At 39.0% G+C, this 20,963-nt stretch overlaps 1 protein-coding gene across 1 annotated transcript in view; it reads right to left on the minus strand.

Moving 5' to 3' along the window:
* The window catches only part of UNC13C (unc-13 homolog C), a gene marked incomplete at both ends in the record, with an annotated part of 411,981 nt that overhangs the window by 78,031 nt on the left and 312,987 nt on the right, over positions 1-20,963 (minus strand). The window contains 3 exons of the mRNA XM_080934341.1: positions 5,813-5,956; positions 7,118-7,214; positions 12,431-12,557. Of these exons, the coding sequence (XP_080790467.1) occupies positions 5,813-5,956; positions 7,118-7,214; positions 12,431-12,557 (368 nt within the window). The remainder of the gene's footprint in view (positions 1-5,812; positions 5,957-7,117; positions 7,215-12,430; positions 12,558-20,963) is intronic.

Here is a 20,963-nt window from a genome sequence, read left to right on the forward strand (position 1 = left end):
TGGCAGTACAAACTGTGACAATTATCTTACCCTGTTCCCCACACTCACACATACTAGCCCTTGTGTTCTAGCTTACTATATCTTAGACATAGCATGCTGGGGTAAGATGTGAATGTAAAGCTTCCCTTCACAGGGCAGTGTCATCTAGAAGTTCATGTGGCTGCCTGTTGACCAGTCCACTTGTTTTTCTGGAGAAGAAAGAGAAATCTACATGACTGTGTATAATTGTTCTCAGTGAATCCCCCATGGTATGCTACTTGGAATACTACATCAGTGGAAAACACCACCTTTGTCTCCCTGGTTAGAGAAAACTAGTCCTGACTCTCATATTTACTGGCCTAATGGTCAAACCAAAGAATGGGCTGTGAGCAAGGAAAAGCATGGGTCATACCAGGCAAGTATGGCTAGAGACCATATACCTTTGGAGCTGTAGAGGGATGTTTTAACAGCCCTGGTAATTCTGTATTCCTGCACCAGTGAGCTTGAATGAAAATATTTAATGTACATTTGAAGACCAACTTCTATTTCATTCTAATTTGTTCACTAATGTAAACCAAATCTGGCCATCCTTTCTTTACTCCAAATTAGCAGTTGCTTGGGGCATGCCTCTCAAATGATTGCTTCTCTGACGGTGGCTCTGAGAACTGTCATCGGCATTGCCTTCAAGTGTGGAAATGCAAATTCTCAGAATCTGCCTCAGATCTGTGCAGTCAGTGCTTCTGGAGCTCTGTTCTCAACAAAGCACCTTTAGCAGAGTAAGTTGCCAAAACTTAAGCGGAACAGGCAGCAGGGTTAGAGGTCACTATTCAGAGAGGAAATGCTTGGGGAAGGAGTACTGAAGCACGGCTTACACAGGGTTTCTACCTACAAAGGGTTCTAAGCTATAGAATCAGTAACAGTGAGGGGGATGGGGAAGGATGGAGAAAAGGTAGGGGAAGATGGAGGGGGGGGAGAGAGAACATACTCATGGGACAGCCTCTTCGTCAATGTGTGCATCTTGTTTCTCAGAGTTTAGATGAAGAAATATTCACAGATGGTAAGGGTTCTTTAATGTCACAGACACACAGTGAGTGAAAGAGCCTCAGACTTAGAAATGAGTCCTAAAGGGAATGTGGCAGTGAAGTAAGAATTTGTGACATTTAAAGAGTTAACCAGGAGGACTAGAATGTCCTCTGGCTTTGGAAAGTTCTGATATGACATGTTGCCACTGCTGGCATATTGACCAGGCTGCCTGTCAACACCCAACAATGCAATGACTTCCAGAGCTAATATCAGGTCAACGCACTTGGGAGGCCCATCGACTGTATCGCTCTTAGGAGCTGTAAGTTGGGAATTCTGCTTCAGAAGTTATCTTTATTCAGTGTGTGTGTGTGTGTGTGTGTGTAAGTCAGAGATTGACATCAGAGATTTTCTTCAATTGCTCTCAACTAGGCTGACAGGCCACATGGAAACCCATGACTCCTCCTGTCTCTGTATGCTCAGCACTATACTACAGGCACATGTCACCTTTCCCAAATTTCTACATCTGCTCTGGGAATCAAAACTCAGGTCCTCTGGCTTACATAGCAAGTACTTAGCAACTCAGCAGTCTCTCCAAGAGCCTTAATAACATTTCAGGTGTCAACTAACTCTCTAAGGAGAGGAAGACTCTCGTGCCAATTCAGCCTCAGCAGAGGAGGGACTCCAACCAGTTCACTGTGTCCTTTACCTACCTTAAGACATCTTGCATATAATACATCTCTCAGATGCCTAGGCTGGGCCTTAAGAGTAAAAATAATTAATGCAGTTCTGAAGTGCAAAGTTTCTGGGTATGTCATGTGATGTAGACTCACAGGGTGTTTTGCTGGGGAGAGCCCCGTGGGAAGATACACAGTGTTTGGAGAGAGTATAAATAGGACTCAATGGACAGTGATGGCAGACTTGCACAGCAGCACTTCATCAGTCTTGCATCTTCACAGATCTTCACCTCATAGGATGAGGTATGGCAGAGAACTTCTGGTGTAGTAACTGGTCCCAGTTGCTCTCACTGACTTGTGATAATTTGGGGGAAGTCTTGTGGTTTCTGTCTGATTGTGTTGTTGCTGCTGATTTGTGTTTGGTGTCTTGATGCTACTGAACTGGACTGATGCTGTCCTGACAGATACTGGAATCACCCCACCCCCCAAAGAACTACATCTAAACTTGTCCACTACTCCTTGTCCTATTTACCATCTTTTCTCCCCGACCTTTGGATGATGGGTGATTGAAGCATTTGATAACCTTTCTTAACAGCAGGCTTTGAAAAATCAAAGCCTACAAGATTCTATTCTACAAGCCAGCGATGGGTTTCAGATCTCATTGGTGTGAGAAGAAAGTGCGGCCAATGGTTAGAAGTATCACTCTGTGACATAGAAGTATCACTCTGTGACATAGAAGTATCACTCTGTGACATAGAAGTATATCACTCTGTGACATAGAAGTATCACTCTGTGACATAGAAGTATTACTCTGTAACATAGAAGTATCACTCTGTGACATAGAAGTATCACTCTGTGACATAGAAGTATCACTCTGTGACATAGAAGTATATCATTCTGTGACATAGAAGTATCACTCTGTGACATAGAAGTATCACTCTGTCACATGTCTGTGGTGCTTCATCTTAGTTACCACATCCTTCCAGCCCATGTCATCATTCAAAAAGCTTGGGAGGGCAATAGTGTATACCTCATGGAGGTATACCTCATGAGGTCTTAGGGAGACGAGACAAGCACCGTGAATAAAATGATTAAAATACCATTATTCTTGATGAACTGTCATTATTATTTCTAAAGTTAAGATTAGGTTTTAGAACACAAGGAGGAACAATATTCATGTCTCATATTGGCAGACACCCTGGTAATTACCAGGGACCAAAGAAGATTTTTTTTAAAAGTAATATTAGAAATTGTTATTTCACATGTCTTTAACCAATTTTATAATCTTATTTATGTGTATGAGTATATTCCATCATGTATGCATGTGCATATGATAAAGGGTCCACAGAAGCCCAGATTGACTAGAACTGTGGTTAGACAGCTGTGAGCCACTATATGGCTGCTGAGACTTGAACCTGGGTCCTTGACATTGGCAGCCTGTGATCTTAACCACTGAGCCATAGCTCTAACCCTCATATTTCTTTATAAAATTTAACTACCTATACTTGTCCAGAGCAGTAGTACAATCACATCAGTATCTAGTACTGATGTATCAAGTTTACAAACACCTCCATATAAACACTTACAGATTCTGCACATCTCTGTGTTACCATCTTGAAACATCCAGAGTTGTGTTGGGGAGGCTGTGCCTTGTCCAGATGCATACACACTTTAGTAAATGGCAATCACCCCAGTAAAGCTCATTTTGGATTGATAAATCTGAAATGTCTGTGGATATCATTACCATCTGGTATTTTAAATCACTGCGCTATTTCAGAATAGTTTGATGCAAGGAGCCAGGAAGGGCATAATCTTTAAGACTAAAGGCCACACCTTGTGTTAAAATGAAACAAAGCAATCTTAAAGTCTGTTGTTATTGTAAGATATGAGTTATATTAGCAATCGGTTTTCATTTTTTCAACTCATTTACCTAAGATGAAAATTGTAGATTAAAAGGCTGATATTGGTAATGGATTTGAGTGTGAGTTTTATTTACTTTTATAGTCATATAATTAATTGTTCCAGTCTTTTATTTTTTATTTCATTGTAAGACCCTATGTTTTTTCAAATAATTCTCACAAAATAGCATTTTTAATGCCAATTAATAATTGCTACATGTCCAGGAAATGTTTTTTAGGGTTGTTAGAACATTTTTCTGTGATAACAATTGGGCATTTTATTGGGATGTCCGATTTTCCAGGTATTACAATTATTTACTTAGTTGAATTTTTTATTGTGCAAACAAAAATCTCACAGTTCCTCCATGATTCATATAGAATGCAGTTCTTCTTTGTCTTGCATATATAATGTATATCATTTTCAAGTGTCTCTGGTGGACCTCCATCTCTGTCTACACTGTCACTTTGAGACATGCTGGGAATGAGGCAGGAGCTGGGACCCCAGCCCTTCGCTTCTCTATGGTCTTTCTTCCCTTACAAGTTGCTTCAAACACTGTCTTCCTAATGGTCATCTGTTGTTCTTTTTAAGAGGAAACTATAATGTTTAGTTACTAGTTAAGAAGGGCTTTGATAATTTTAGGGATAATTGTACAGATTTTACCATATTAAGAAACTTTAATAGCCAGAAAAATCCTCTTTGGGAGTGACCCAAATAGATCATTCTCAGCTAGTATCTTAAGAAGCAAAGAGTTTTCTTAGTCATCCTAATCAACAAAGCCTAGCACTTAATGCATTTCATAGCAGATAAAAACTGTCATAGAATGTGGCTGACTGTTTGCCCAGAATTCTTCATGGAGTCCTAGTTGTTGGCCAAGTGAGGCCAGTCATTTCGACATCTCTCAAATCTTTACACATCGTACAGCTAATTTCCTCACTTAGCTTGTTGAGTCTTCTAGAAGCCCTGCTCTACCCTTGTCAGACCTCTCTGGCAGGAGCTCTTGAGTCATACAATAGTGGAGAGGTCCTCTCTAGGGTCACCTGAGTTGTCTGGTGTTCCATGACCCAGAAGTAAATCTCTGTGAACCATGGAGGTTATAGATGTAATTGTTACAGCAGGATGATTTGATCTGACACAGGAAACGAAGATACTATCTGCTAGAAGACATCAGTACTAATTAGAAGGAAACATGAACATTCTTCTGAGAGACAGGGCCAATGATAGGTTCAGAGGTGAGCCTCCCATTCACAGAGGACCTTCACCTCAGTCTTTTGGGGATAATGACAAATGAAGTTACAGATGTGTTATATGTGTGGTTAAAAGCAGTCATATGCACAGTGTGCCTATTTGTTATGAGCTAAGTAGTTTTCTCAAAACTCGATGCTCAAAAGTTTTAATCACTAGGAGCCCAGAATGTGACAAATATTCAGATAAATACATTTGCTTAGAGATAAGGTCTTAACTTAATTAAGAGTTCGATTAAGTTAAAAGATATCTCTAGGACGGATACTCTAATGCAATTGGCAGATGTCACTGTAAGATGAAAATACTGGACACACAGGGATGCCAGGGTGCTCACAGGGCAGTCTCTGTGAAGGTATGCTGGAAAGGGAGACTTCAGCCAGCTACACGGTCTCAGAAGAAACCAAACGGACAAATACTAGGACCCTGAACTATCTTCCAAACTGTGAGAAAGGTATCTCTCTTGTTTAACGTTCCCAGTGCACTAGAGTTTGTTACAGCAGTCACAATAAACTCAGACCTTAAATGTTCACAATTTAAGTGGGTTTTGACATTTCTTAACTTTCTAAAAAGACACATATATTTTTATTTGTGTTTATTTATTAAGAGAACAAACTTTATTTCTTTTCTAATTAGACCCAGAAAGTATATGTTCTTTTGCCTTCCTGGAAAGCTCAATGACTACATTTGAAATAGCCATGGCATAAAGTTTAATATTCTCATTATGAGTGTTTTGGAGTCATAGATTATATTTCTTCATGATAACACCTTTAAAGCAGTAGCCACTGATGAGTTCTCAAAATGAACATCTGGTATCACCTCATCAGCCCAAATTCAGACCAGTGTGTCCCTCAGTTAGTCATAAAAGTATGTAGCCACACTCCAAAATTATTAAGTATAATGCAACTCCTCTCTTTCAAATTTCTAAAATGGCACCAAATTCTAACCCTCTGCCTAGGTTTGTTTTTCTTGGAGAAGACAAGCTTTCTGTAGCCTACCTTTGCAAATCGCCTCATTAAGTGTGATAAGGCTTCAGGATTGGGGCATTCCAGTTTCTTAATGATCTCAAAGCTCTGGTTAAGCTGAGCAAAGACATCAACCACAGAGCAGGAGAAGAGGGCATGGTCCGATGTCTGCTGAAACTGAGGGATGAGAAGAAAGATTGTTTGAGTAAGGAAGGGAGAGAAGGAAACTTCCCTGTTTCTAAACAACAGATACCATCACATCCAGTCCCTGGGGTTGAAGTTCAGTGAGGAGGTGTCCCATGAGCAGTAGCTTGTGAATTTGAGAACTGAAGTCTTGTAGCTTACCACCCCTTTGCAACCAAACTATGGGATAGAGATGGGAAAAATAGTTTTTGTTTGTTTTTAAATGCAAGGCTGGGGTTAGGGAAAAGAAGTAAAGGCTCAAGGAAATAATTCTTAATTTCTTAAAAGGAATGTCCTTGTGAATTTAAGTTTCTATGGGTGGAAGATTCCCATACTTGGTAGAGTTGTTGTCATTGTCAATTGTCATCATTGTCATCTTCATCATCATGATTATCATCATCACCATCATCACTTTCCTCATCCACAAACTTGTTCTGACCCCTTTTTACCTGCTGGTCTATAGTGCAGAGACTTGCTTTATCTTTTTCTCAGCTTTGACAAAGCATGGTGGTGGCACCTGTAAGTCTAGCACTTGATAGGCTAAGGCCGAATGATCAGGAGTTCAAGACCAGCTTTGAACAACATAGCCTGGGCTACATGATACTTGGCTGAAGAGCAAACCACAACAAACCAGTGCTGATCCTCACCTCTTCCTGGTAAGGTAATTTTAAGGAAGGAGAAAAATTCAGCTGCCCATCTCTAAGGTTTAATACACCACATAAAAGATAGCTATAAATTAGCCATAAGGGCTTTGTTGAGGTTCATTAAGGGATTGCATTTCCTTTTTCTAAAGCATGCCTCTTTGTGTGCATGAACATTATGTGCATGCATGTAGAGGCTAGAGGTCAATGCTGGTTGTTTTCCTCCTTGCTCTGGACTCATTCTTGGAGGGCTCCACAAAAGTAGACATTTTGTATAAGCCCGGGGGCCTTGTAGCATCAGACTCACAATAAAGAAGAATCTTGTGGCAAAGAAATGATTAGTTTTTCTTGTTTCCTTTTTATCTAATCGGTTCCCGAAGCTCTTTGAAATCATGTTAAATCTGCTTAGGTCACCAAGGAACTAAATGAAACTAAGCTAAACCAGTGAGCCCCACATTTCCTACTTGCTCAGAGATGAGAAAGGTAACTGAATCCCAGCCATGTCTGGACTCACTCCATCTTTTTTGTCTCTTCCCAGTGCTCCATGAAGGAACTCCATGGACACATCTTCATTTTCATCTAACCATTGCATAACAAAAGGCTCAAACCACCTACAAAAGAAAATTAGCAAGTTATTTCCCAGGACATCATGTACATGTGGCTATGTTGTTCCCATGTAAGGGTGATTCAGGGTCAGAAATACCTTTCAGCTTTGTTCCCTTATAGGGTATTATATTTACCAAATGTTCCCTCCTAACCCTTGCTATCTCTCTGTACTCCCATGCTGCCTCAAACATGCTTAGTTCCCAATACCCATACTACAATTTCCTTCTATTCAGGATTGAAATTCCCATTGACTGTAGACCTCCTGTGTACCATCTCACATCCCATAATTCCTTTCCATTGATCTCTGTAGACCCAACAACAGTCAATCTACTTTACCTTCAACTTCTTAAATACACCCTGCTTTGATTTTGAAACTAGTCTGAGGCAAATTTTTTCCCCACAAGGATGCCCAGTTGACCTAGCACCATTTTTATAAAATGCCCATCAGGTAGTAGCGTAAGTGTGGGTCCATCTCCAGACCACTGTGTTCTGTTGGCACATCTGTACCTACTAATGTCCTACTCTTTTAAAACTGTATCTTTTAAGGAAGTCTTAGCAACCAATAATGTCTTTTCCTAGTTTTTAAAGATTGTCTTCAACATTGCCTTGTTACTAGGAAAGTCCAATCCTTGATCTCAAAAAGAAACTTTATTGATAAACATTATTTTTTAATTATTTTATTTTTTAAAAACTATAAACAATATTTTGAATATGTGTGTCTTTGTATATGGGAATGCAGTGTCTGAAGCCCAGAAGAAGGCACTGGATTCCTGGAAGTTGAAATTGCAAGTAGTTTTGAGCAACCTAAATGTGAGCTGAGAATTTTAGGAAGGTCCCCTGTGTGAGAGTAGAGTGTGCTGTTACCTGCTAAGCTATGACTTCAGCCCCCTTAGTTATTTTCATATTACTTTTATTTGTTTGGTTTTTATAGGGCTTATTTTATTGAACGAAGATATATTTTTAGCTGGACATGGTGCCCCCATGCCTTTAATCCCAGAACTTGGGAGGCAGAGGCAGGCAGATTTCTGAGTTTGAGGCCATCCTGGTCTACAGAGTGAATTCCAAGACAACAAGGGCTACACAGAAACCCTGTCTTAAAAACCACCCAAACCAAACCAAAGCAACCAAACAAGATAGTTTTCTATTTTTAATGCAGCAATTATTTTTGTTACTGTACACTTTTTCCTATTTTTCTCAATTTCAGGGACTCGTTTTTCTTTTAAACCTTAACTATCTACACTGTTCCCTATATCTTCTGTCATTTCATTTTGTTAGGGAGAGGTAAAATTTACAGTTTTCATACCCTCTTTTTTATAAAGACAGTCCCTCTAAATCTACCTTCAAGTTGTTTAGTATCTCTTGTGCTGCATAAAATTTATCATTAATCATATCTGTTATATTTTAAATTTTAATCTCAATTTTATGATCTCTAATTCATTTTTATAGATTCATTTTTTTGTTAAAACTTTAACATTTTGAGTCATAAATCAAGGTCTACGAGTGATAAGATTGCAGTGTATTTTCTCTTGCCTTTTAGACATTTAGGTCCTTGGGTGAGATAGGTTCTAATTTTCCTGTTGAATTTTGTATAGATGCCTATGAGAAACTGTTTTCCCATTTAAGTTTTGTATCTTGTGTGTGTGTGTGTGTGTGTGTGTGTGTGTGTGTGTGTGTGTGTGTATTTTCTTCTTGTCTGTACATGGCATGCATGCCTGGTATCTCTAGAGGTCAGAAGAGGTATCAGATCCCTTGGAACCAGAGTTACAGATGGCTGTAAACCATCTGAAAAGCCAGTGCTCCTAACTGCTGAGTTACCTCTCCAGTCTCATGTGGACCTTTTATTGATCATTTTCTCTAGGGAGGCACTAAGGGAGAACACCTCCTTTTGGACAAGGCTTACTCCTGGTTGCTCTTTCCATGTTTGCTTTTATTTCAAGAACAGAGCTGTTCAGAACCCTTCAGATCCTGCTAAAGCCAGAGCAGTTTTCAACCCTTTCTTTCCCTTCCACCCTTCCCACACTCCATCCTTGCCCCCAGAAGTCTGGATCTCTTACTATTGTTCCATTAGCATTATGGAGCTGTTGAAGTCTCCACTTACTTAACAGGCTCTTGGTGACTACTTTCTGCTGGATGGCTTTCTTCCCCAGTCTTTACACTTACATAAATTATGTCTGAAAACTAACTCAAATCCGCAGAGCCCATATAAATACGGAGTGTGGGTGAGGCCACAAGGTGGTATACACTTAATAACAGCTTTGGAAAGTGAAATGAGGAGCACTGGAGTAAGTGGAGAAGGTGGCAGTCCTTGAGGTGAGCTCTGGGATCAACTGAGAGATAATGCTTTAGTGAATAATGGGGAGAGCCATCGAGGAAGACACCAAATTTCCAACTTGTGCTTATTTTTCTGTCCTTTTCCTTTCGCTGTGGTTTTGGTTCTACATGGATAATGAACCTTCTTTGTGCTGGACATCAGTATTTGCTTCTCTCTAGGGAGATTGCTGTAGGCTCTGTACTACTGGCTACTGTTCTCAAAGTCTTAGAATTGCCAGCTAGCCCACAGACATGAGTGTGGAACATGGTGAGTAACCACTGTGTGTAGACTTTCTTCTGTGTGCTTCTGCCTTCTTGGGGGTACCTACTTATTCTTTATTCTCAGCTGCCTTGGTTGCTCTCTGACTTAAATTTTGCTGCCTTTTGTGGCTTATGCTCAGTAAGCATGCAAGTGTGATTTCAGCTTAATGTAGTACATCTAGACAGCTAGAAGCAGATGTCTGGAAGACAGCTCTCCCGTTTTACTTCCCTAGTCTCAACCAAGATGCTGGCAACTGCTATGGGTACATTTACTTAATGTCTAACTCTTCTTTGTTTACTTTCATCATACGCTAATTGAATAAACTCTATAAATTCTATCTTCAGAATTTCTCTCCCATGTGTCTTTCATCCTTCATGTTCTCATTTCAAGTACTTTATATAATACTAAGCCTTTAAAATATAGTACATCATTTTGTAATATTTTGTTTTTAATTTTTTAAATTAGTAAGTTTTTATGACAAAACACATAACCTTATTTCATTTTATTATTAATTCTTGTGATGTATGTATATTCATTGATATATGCTTTGAAATATATGTACATTGAGGAAAACTAAGCCATTCAGTTAGCATGTACAATAAATCAAAACAAAGTCTGTATAAAAAAGTCATAGACCTCATTACCCTGTCTGCCAAATTAAAATATTAATACTTTATCATAAAATAAAAATACATTATTCAATACACTTATGGCATTTGGAGCCAGAACAAAAATCAATCGACATAAAATCAATTCTTAGCAATTTTTATCATTTTTTACATGTGCATGTAGAAACTGGATATAGACCTTGGGTGTTTTCCATGATTGCTTCCCACTTTATTCACTGAGGCAGTCTCTCAGTGACTTGCCTAGTATAACTAGGTAACTTATCCTAGGAATCTTCTATTTCCAACTTCAAATTGCTGGGTTTGCTGGTGGGCCTTTGTGCCTATGTGGCATTCTCATGGGTCCTTGGAATTCAAATTCCATTCTTAACATTTGAGTAGCAAATGCTTTGACTGCTAAGCCATAACCCTAGTCCAGTTGTTAGCAGTTTTCAATCATATAATATTCTGTTATGAAGTATAGCCATTCTGTTTTATCATAGCTCTCTTGAGAGTATTCCTCTCCACCGAAGCCTGTCTCCTGCGACCCGCATCCTCCCATGCACCCCTGGTGGTACAGACAGTTAACTTGTGCCACCACACTGTTCCTTCTCATGCACCTCTGAGATGAGCTGATTACACTGAGGCTGTTAGAAACCCGTCATTACATTGCTCATTAACTCCTAAATCTCTGCTCTGTCCCCCAGTCTCTGTTGCTTTAAATTCTCATGATACCTAATGCCTGGCACATGCTTCACAGCATCTATTTATAAGAGTCTAGTTTAAAGCTCTAGACCCCACTAGATAGACCAGAATAAAATTGTAGAGTCCTGGTGCACATTAAATGCTAAATACTTCTGAGCGGCTATATGATTCCAAATGTATTTGACAGACACTGTGATGGTTAATCTCAACTGTCACTCTAATGAGATCTAGAATTACCAGGGCAACAGGCCTCTAAGCATGCCTCTGAAGGATCATCTTCATGCAGTAAATTGATCTGTGAAGACCCACACTGTGGGAGGCACCATTACCTGGGCTGGGATTCTCAACTCTGTAAAATGGGGTTAGTAAGCCGAATATAAACATTCGTCTTCTTCTTGACTGTGGCTGCAATGTGACCAGATGCCTCAAGCTCTTGCCTCTGTGACTTTCCTACCATGACAGAGCAGGTATACTCTATCATATATCGGGAACTGTGAGCCCAAAGAAAGCAATCTCCCTTATGTTGTTTTTTGTCATCGCAGTCAACAGGAAAGAAACTAAGAAGAGACGAACTCATAAGATGAAAATGTCATTGTTAAATAATGACTTTTATTTCAGAGACATGAATTTCTAAGACAGTTATAGCTTATTAAAATGAAAGTCTGGCTATCCAGTAAAGCATTCTAAGATTTTTTTTCTTTTTTCACTTTTCATGTCTGTGCTGTGCACATAGGTACATGAATGGTTTTGCACTGAGCGTGAGTGCTTGTGTACGTGTGTTTGAGCATGCTTGTGGAGCACCCAGGGTTGTTGTTGGAAATTATCATTCTTCACTTTACCGCCTTATTCACTGAAGCAGACTTTCTCAATCAACCCCAGAGCTCAGTGATATGGCTAGTCTTTCAAGATAGCTTATTTTGGGGATTCGCTGTCTCTACCCTCTGACAGGACCCCCATCATACTCAGCTGACATTTTATGTGAGTTTCTGGGGATCCAACGACTTGTTCCTCAAGCTTGCGTGGCGAATGCTTAAACTGCTGGGCCATCTCCACAGTACTGTGCATTCTAGTCCTTCCACAGGAAATAGCCTCATCATCTAAACCACAGCCCATTCTGTATTTCCTTCCCTTCAATATCTAAGTGAGGCATTCTTGGAATATGCTATGCCATCCCCTCGGCCGCAGAGACAAGCAAATCTTTCTACACTAGTTTCACTACAGAGATATCTGCATTCAGATGAGAACTATATAAAGAGCTCTTAGTCTTTACAAGTCAGCTGTGATTTTTTGCAGCACTGTGAATTCAGGACAAAGGGGGAGAGTTGAAATCACTACTTACAGGGAATATTCTGGAACAGCATCCTTGAAGGCAGGAAGTTCTCGTACATACTCATTATAAAACCATTTCACTTTGAAATGCAAATTCATATAATCGGTGCTCTTGCATAAGCGTTGCTTCTCATGTTCTGTAACAGATAAAAATCACACAATTAATAAATGTGGCTCACAGACAATGCCCCTGGGTTAGGGTTCTGACCGACCTTTATTATCAGCATTTCTATAAAGAAGAAACTCGTGGTATTCCAGGCAAAGTGATTTGCTGAAGGCAGATCTAATGTTATGCAGCATGCAAAAATAATCGTGGAGCGACAAGAAAGATGGATCAGGAGTTAAGAATGTCTGCTGCTCTCACAGAGAACTGACGTTTGGGTCCTAGAGTCCATGTTCTATAGCATGCAAAAATAATCCTGGAGGGACAAGAAAGATGGCTCAGAGGTTAAGAATGTCTGCTGCTCTTGCCGAGGACTTAAGTTTGGGTCTCAGTGTCCATGTAATTCCAATTCTCAGGGAACTGACTCTGTCTGCTTGTCTCTGAGGGGACTTATACCTATGGGCACATAACCATACACAGGTACACACATAATAAAGAAAATAAACCAGTCTTGGATACTGTGAAGGCAGGCCAAGTGATACTGTAAAATGGTTTGATTATCCCAATGTCTTTCCTTTGGAAAAAGGTGAGACTTTCGATAAAGACAAACAACATTGTAAACTTTATCTGGAGGTTTTTAGCGAAATACATGGTGACTGAAAAAAAAAAAAAAAAAAAAAAAACTAACCTTGTAAGGGATCAAACATGACTTAAAATAGAAGCAATAATTGCCAATTAACATTGGAAACCCTTGACATGTGCATGGTCAGGTGACATCCTGGCCTAGTATTAACACTTAAAGAATTAGAATGGTTTAATACAGAAAGATACATTTAACATCCAAGCCATATTTTATTTTTTGTTTCCTTAGAGAAATTTCCTAATATGTGGCTTAAAGAGAGTAGCCTAAAGCTGTTTACAGAATATGGGTATATAGGACTGAGGAGGAGACACATAAAGAACATGGCTGAATGTGAGTGTGTGTTGTATATGTGCTTGTTTAGGTATGTGCACATATACATACATGTATATATGTATGTAAAAGCATGTATAGAGGGCAGAGGTAAAAAGTTAGTGCCTTTCTTACTTGCATTTCTTTATTTATTTTATTGAGACAGGAACTCACTGAACTTGGAGCTTGCTGCCTTGGCTTGGCTGACCAGTGAGACAAAGGGATGCTTCTGTCTCTGTTTGCCTGGTGCTGGGATTATGAACTCTTACTGGTGTTTCTGGATTTTTATCTGAGTTCTGGGGTTCTGGGCTTAAGTCTCATGTTGAACAGCAAACTGTTTTATTAATAACATGTTTCCCAGTCCTGGAATATGTTTTCCTCTGCTCTGTCTCACTAATATTAACCCCTTAGCCAAATCTGATAGCAACAATAAATGCAAGCAAATCCTAAATATTTTTGTGTTTCTTCAGGATGAAAATAGCTTCTGAAGTATCCTTTTGGGAATTAGTGACTCTCAGTGAAGCTGACGGCATTTGCCTGTTCATAGAAATGCCCTATGCCTTGCATTCTGTGGTCAATAATGAAACAGAGATTGAAGAAATTGGATTGTTTTTAAGAACAGAAGCCATTCCCGCTTCCTTAAACCAGACCATGGGGTGATAGAGTGCACAAGAGAATACAGCCCCAAATCAAACCTTTAAATTATCTTAACAGTGTTAATTAAGACAGTGTATAGCTGGGGTAGATGTTCTCGCATAGAAAGTGATGAATCAGTGTCCAGAACAACACTAAACAAATGGTCAACGAGATGGTTTGTTTCGGCTACCTCCAGCTTCAAGTCTCTTTAGCTCTGCAACAATCTTCCATTTCAGATTCTTGGCATTCCTTCATTTTTAAGAGGGATACTTATTTGATTAATTCATAGATAGGAAATTAATATAGTAGTACCCTGAGACACCAATAATGTGAAACTCTTATCCTGTGACTCAGCCTTTTATCATTATATAGACGCTACAGAAATGGCTCATGGATTCTTCTACTACCTGGAATTCAGCATCTGTTCCTGCCCTAGAGCATGCTGGTAGGCTAAGCCTCTTCATTTGCGTCTGTATCACTGTGGTAATGATCGATAACCACTAGGCCTCACATCTAGTCCACATTTTACTCCATATCCAGAAATAAAAGCTGCTGTGTGGGTAAGACACCACTAACTTGCCAGGCTCTAAGTATGGTGGGGAAATTCAATAGATTGTTTCATGGTGGAGTATCATTTTTAAATTAACCGCACACTTTCAAAATCTGGCTCTCACATTTTCAAAATCTGGCTCTCTGGCTTAGATACTTAGTTATTCAGAAGTTTTTCATAATTCTGAACATTTATGTGCTCACTGCCTAAGATGATGAATGAATGCTATGTGATAAGCTATAGATAAGTTGGTTGTGATATACATGAAGTCTGGGGTTGAGTCTTTGACATCTAGCTGACCATTGAAGGCTATATTTGGAGCCCCAGTCACATGGAAAGGTAAGAGAAGAAAATTGCTAGGACAAAACCAACCCAGGTCCCTGAGTTATGTCTCTTCTCTGTGAGACTGAGGGGAAATATCTGAAAATTTTCAGAGTCAAATGAAAATGGAACACAGCCTACAGTCAAAGTGGTTTTAAGAGATTCTTAGAACTAAGAGTTCCTACAACTAAAAACAAAGAACTAAAATATATAACTCAGTAGCACATCTCATGATCTTAGAAAAATTGAAACAAGACAAAACTAAATCTAGTAGAAGAAATAATGGTCAGAGTAGAAACAGATTAAACAACCAACACAATAGACCAGTGAAACAGAGACAAATATTATTGAAAAATCCCTTTATAAACTGATCTAAGGTATGGAAGAAGGGATGAGAGGGGGAGGGAGATACAGACACAGGCAGATGGACATATGCAGACACACACACACACACACACACACACACACACACACACACACACAACTCCTATTACCAATGTATTACTAGTAAAAGAACAAAGAACGATCAGTGTAATTAATAGATGGGCAAACAATCCGAACAGACAATTCCATAACAATTACAAATGACCAATAATATGTAAGAGAAAAGAAAATACCCAACACTTTTAGCTGCCAGAGAAACATGAACCCAAAGGTCCCATTATATACCATACAGTATGGCTGTATCCAAATAATGAAGGGGATCAGCTAGAGAGAAGAGGAATGGAATCCTCTTACACTACCGCTAGATGCTGTGGTAAGAAAAGTATGATGTCTCTTCAAAAAGTAAAAATAGAAATACCACATAATTCAGGTTGACTATGTCCAGGTATTAGGGAGGCAATGAAATCAGGACACATAGAAGAGTTAGCTGTGTTTACTGGCATAGTCCTCACAATGACAAGGCTACAGAATAGAGTGGGTGCCCGTGGATGGATGAATAAAAAAGTCATATGTGTACACAAAGGAATTTTGTTCAGCTACTAAAGGGAAAGAAACTATCATTTTCAGGAGAATGGATGCAACTGGAGACCCTTAAGTTATGTGAACAAAATAGGCTTTCTTTTTAAAAATTTGTTTATGTTTATTTTATATCTATTGGTGTGAGGGTATCAGATGCCCTGGAACTGGAGTTAGAGACAGCTCTGAGCTGCCATGTGGGTTCTGGGAAATTAACCTGGGTCCTACTGGAAGAGCAGCTAGGACCCTTAACCACTGAACAGTCTCTCCAGCACCCAAAATAGACTTTCAAAGGCAAGTATTCTATATTTTCTCACATTCATTGAGCCTAAATGGAAAAGAGATCAGAAGGTGAGAGAGTGACTATTGGGGTTAAGGAAGGTAGGAAGCTGGTGGTAGGAGGAAGGGAAAGGATGAAAATCAATGTGGGGAGGAAAGAGTCGTCTGAAGCACAGCACACAAATGTATGCAATATCACAATGAAACCTACAACTGGCAGAATGAACATGAGTTAGGTTTTATACAAAACACACATATACAATGTTTTATGAATAAAAAATGAAGTGTATGACAATTGGATTTTTACGTCTATACAAAATTTATATAAATCGTATATTAATAAGATTTTTTTTAGAATTAAAATTTTACATGAAAGGATCCTTTTCATGAGCTATAGCCTCAACCATGTTATTTGGGGATAAATTTGTTGTTTAATTCTTTAAGCACAAAAGTGAGTAGAACTTCAGATTGGAAAGAAAGAGAATTGCCAAGTAGAGCTGAGACAAGCAAAAAAGACGGGAAAGGGAATAGAAATGAGACAAACCTCAAAGCACAAGGGTGCTTACATAGTTTTAAATAGGAAAAGAGTTCAAGCAGATAGGATCCATAGTTCAGAAAACATTGTACTGTTGGGCATGTTTGTAAGAAGAATACAAATTACTTGAAAATTGTATTGTTGTATAGTAATTTTGTTGAAGGTGGTAAAGCGTATTTTCTAGAAGAAGAATACAATAAATAATAAATAAAATAATATATTTTTTATAAAGATTAAATATTTAAATATTACCAGTCAGAATAATATATATTGTCTCCCATATACATACTAAAAATTAAATTTCAGCTTTGCCATCTTTCAAGAAGTTAAAGGAAAAACTTACACTACGTACCAATTCTATCGTCTCACTATAGTCATTAAGGTAAAAGGAAGGGGCACAGTAACAGCTCATGAGCAGGTGGCTCTTGGGCCACTTGTTCCAAGCATGTTTCCATATTAACAGAATTCTGAAGAGAAGGGCTATCAGGTTCGTTAATAAAGAGACATTTTTGGAATGCGGGCCAGATTCCGGGTGAGGCACTGGAAATGAAATGAAGGTTCCACAAGCTATGCTTTCCATCTGAAGTGCATTGTGGGTAAGAAGGAAGGGTAACAGTTTCAACAATATGGCAAGCGTGGGACTTACCATAAGCCTGATGTAAGAGAAGAATTTAGGCCAACTGTTAGATAGTCACAGAAATAATTTCCTATAGTGGAACTTAGTGGAGAGCAGAGAAACAATAGGTACTTAAAATGACACCTAATGCCCTTAAACAGGACGCGACTTCATACACAGATTCTTTTTTATAAAATCAGATAACTGTTCCAATAAAAACCCTGACCCCCACTTTTGTCTCTTGTGTTTTGAAATTATTTTATGTTAGTTTATACCATAAAGAAAAGTATTATTATTATTATCATTATTATTATTGGTTTTTGTTTTGTTTTAAAGAGAATATTTGCTTATTTGGTTAACCAGCTTGAACTTCACTTCTAAGGACAAAAGTTCTTTCTTTTTGTTAATTTATGTACTTAATTTAGAACTCACAGATCTCTTGGGGACTAAATTTTTAGACACCCCCCACAATGCCCCACTCTCACAGTCCTGTTGTCTCCAGGGATCCAAAGGAGTACTTCTGCCATCCTGATTCATTGTAGCTACCCTGGACAGACCACTTCCTCTTCCTCCCCACCTCTGAGTCTTCCAGTAAGGAGGGATACGGGACAGGACATAGAGAGGGCCTCTCTGACCTTTCTAAACATCTAAAGCTGGTTTTATTCTTACCTGGGGACTATCTATTTTCATTTCTAAGAAATAATATGGAGCCATTATAGTTTTCTGGAGGAGGGGGATCTTAGAATTATCAGTTTAAAGTTTGTTTGGAGGCAGGGTCTCGGGTAGCCACAGCTATGTAGCTGGAATAGGAAAGTTTTGAACTCTGATCCTTCTGCTTTTCCAGCATTGGGACCACACAGTGAGTGCTGCTTCAGTAGTCTGAATGTGCAATGTTCGCCATAGTTTCAAGTATTCAACACTTGGTCTCCAGTTGGTAGCGCTGTTTGGGAAGTCTGCGTGGCGCAGCCTTGCTGGAGGAAGTACCTCATGATGGGTTATCTTTGAAAAATAAAAAAAAAAGGCTTTCACCATTTCCGGTCAGCTCTGTCAACTTCCTGCCTCTGCCGCCATCTTTGCTTGCTGCTTACTGCCGTGGTTCCTCACTAGGAATGGATGGAATCTTGTCCTTCTGAAACCTTAAGCCCCCACACACTCCCGCTTCTCTAACTTGCCTTGGTCATGGTACTTTACTACAGTAATGGGGAAATAACTAATATAGCCATGATGCCTGTTTTGTGCAGAGCTGGGGGTTGAACTCAGGGTTTCATCCATGCTAGACAAGCACTCTATCTGGCCACATTTCCAGTGCCAGCTTTTTCTACACAGAAGGAAGCTGCCGAGCAAGCTACTTTTGCAACCCTAATTTCTATGCCTTTGAGATTTTTTTCCCTCACAAGCTATCAGCTGATATTTGCTATTCTCTGTGGTTGGAAATAGGAGACTTACAACACCAACTGTTGTCACACTCTGCCAGCTCAAGAGAGTAACTGCCATCTCTCCATGACTTGTGTTCCTCAGCTAAGCCCAAAGTGACCTGCAGTACATTGAATTAGTTTGTGATGGAGCTCTGATCTTTAGAGAGTATAAGGACAAACTGAAATGAGAGGGCACATAGGGTCCTCTCGTGATGTTTTCCCATAAACAGCAGAACAAAGGTAAGCTTTATTTCCTTTATATCCCTTTATTTCTTCACAATAGCTTTCTGTAAACACAGTGAACCTCCTGTGGCAAATTTGACTATTTGCCAAACCTTGTCCTGTTTTCGCTCAGATGCATAGGCAGACTACATGTGTTAGCTTTGCTTGCTGCATGAATTTAGGGCTGAAGAACATTATGGGTGTAGGCTTGTTATTAAGAAACTTCTTCAAAATTTCCCCATCCTCTTACCCTTATATACTGGCCAAATGCAGACATCCAGAGCAGAGTTTCAAGGTTTTACCCAAATGCTAGGATGTTGTGTCCCTGAACTACAGGACATGGTAGAGGTGCCCAAACTCTGATTTATATAAGTACTGATAATGACCTTGAACACTTGATTCTCCTGCCCTTTCTCTCCCAGGTTCTGGGATTACAGGAATGTACCACAGAGTCTGGCTAAGAGTGGGAATCAGCTGACTCACAGAGAGATCAAACCCAGGGCCCTGATGTTGTCAAAACAACTTTGTTAAACTGGAAAGGATAATACAGATTTTAAAATGTGCACAAACTGCTGTGGTTTGGATGTGATCTGTCTAATGGGGTTTTGTGTGTTTAAATATAATCTCCATTGTAGGGTATTAAATGGGTAGAAATTATAGTGTTTAGCATTGGAGGTTCTGGGAAAAAAATAAGCTAGATACGGCCATTAGGGGTCATGGCCATGATTGGAAAATGGGGTTTGAAGATAACCAGCAAGGTTTACATAGCATCACTTGGTCTACTTGAAGGTCTGTTCATTATCAGGGCAACTAGATCTTGAGAGCTAGTATTTAGCATTAGAATACAAGCAGCATCAGACCCACCCAATTTACTCTGGATGTAAAATAATCACATATGAGAAATGTGCAGGTTTTGTATGTGAACTGACACTCCTCTAGACCCTCTGGACAGCCTGTTCTTGGGGCTCTCTGGTGCATTATAGGAAACCACCATGTTCTCAATGATTTAGAAAACATTGCTTTTCAGAATCCTAACCCAAACCGGGTTTTCCTTAGTGTATTTTTCCTGTATAACTGCACCTTATAAAGGAAAAAAAAAATAGAAAAATAACCCAAAATTGTATCTGCAGTATTTCCTACTAGATATCGACGGGAAAAATTATAATATCAAATTCAGAAATATACTTCAAGTCATCTTGAATTCCATTCAATTATTTATGCGTAATGCTGACTCTGTTAATAAAAATCTCTAGAGTTCATGTGACACAAATGATTCTTAAATTTGTTGAGCTATCAATCCTCCTACATTTTTAATTTTGGCAACAAGGACTGGACTAGCTCACTGCATTTACAAAACAAACCATTTAATTAGCTTTTCAAAACTGCAGTATAGTAATTTTTGTACAGAATTTAATCTTTGAATTTCTCTGAGAAATATGAATATTTTACTAGAAGGTTAAAAAAATGCTTACTTGAAATTATACAAGGGAAAAGCTTGGCAAGTCAGAAAAATTTGGCTCTTTTCCTTTAGAATGTGTTTATTAGCAATTAGTTGGAAATGTATCTCTATTCAGGAAGTTAGTATTTATGTTTAAACTTGAAACATAATGTAGAAACATATAATTATATGTGGTTTATATGATAGGGGTGGCACACAGATACCAAATTTTATTTTTTTGTTTTTTTTTTTGTTTTTTTTTTGAGACAGGGTCATGTGCAGTGCAAATTGTAGAATTCATTATGTAGCTAAGGATAACCTTGAACTCCTGAGTCTCCTGCCTCAACTATAGGTGTGCATGCCATGGCACCTAGCTATTCAGTCCCCTTTCCTGACAATGTCTGTCACCACCACAGTCCCCCTCTGATGTCATTTACTACACAGTTATTTTGCTTTGTCCTAAGAGGTGGGTAACATAGATCTTTCTTCATATACAGTCTTAAAACCTCTTCCTCA

Source organism: Micromys minutus, assembly GCF_963924665.1.
Source record: "Micromys minutus genome assembly, chromosome: 21".
In the NCBI taxonomy this organism is placed as follows: Eukaryota; Metazoa; Chordata; class Mammalia; order Rodentia; family Muridae; genus Micromys; species Micromys minutus.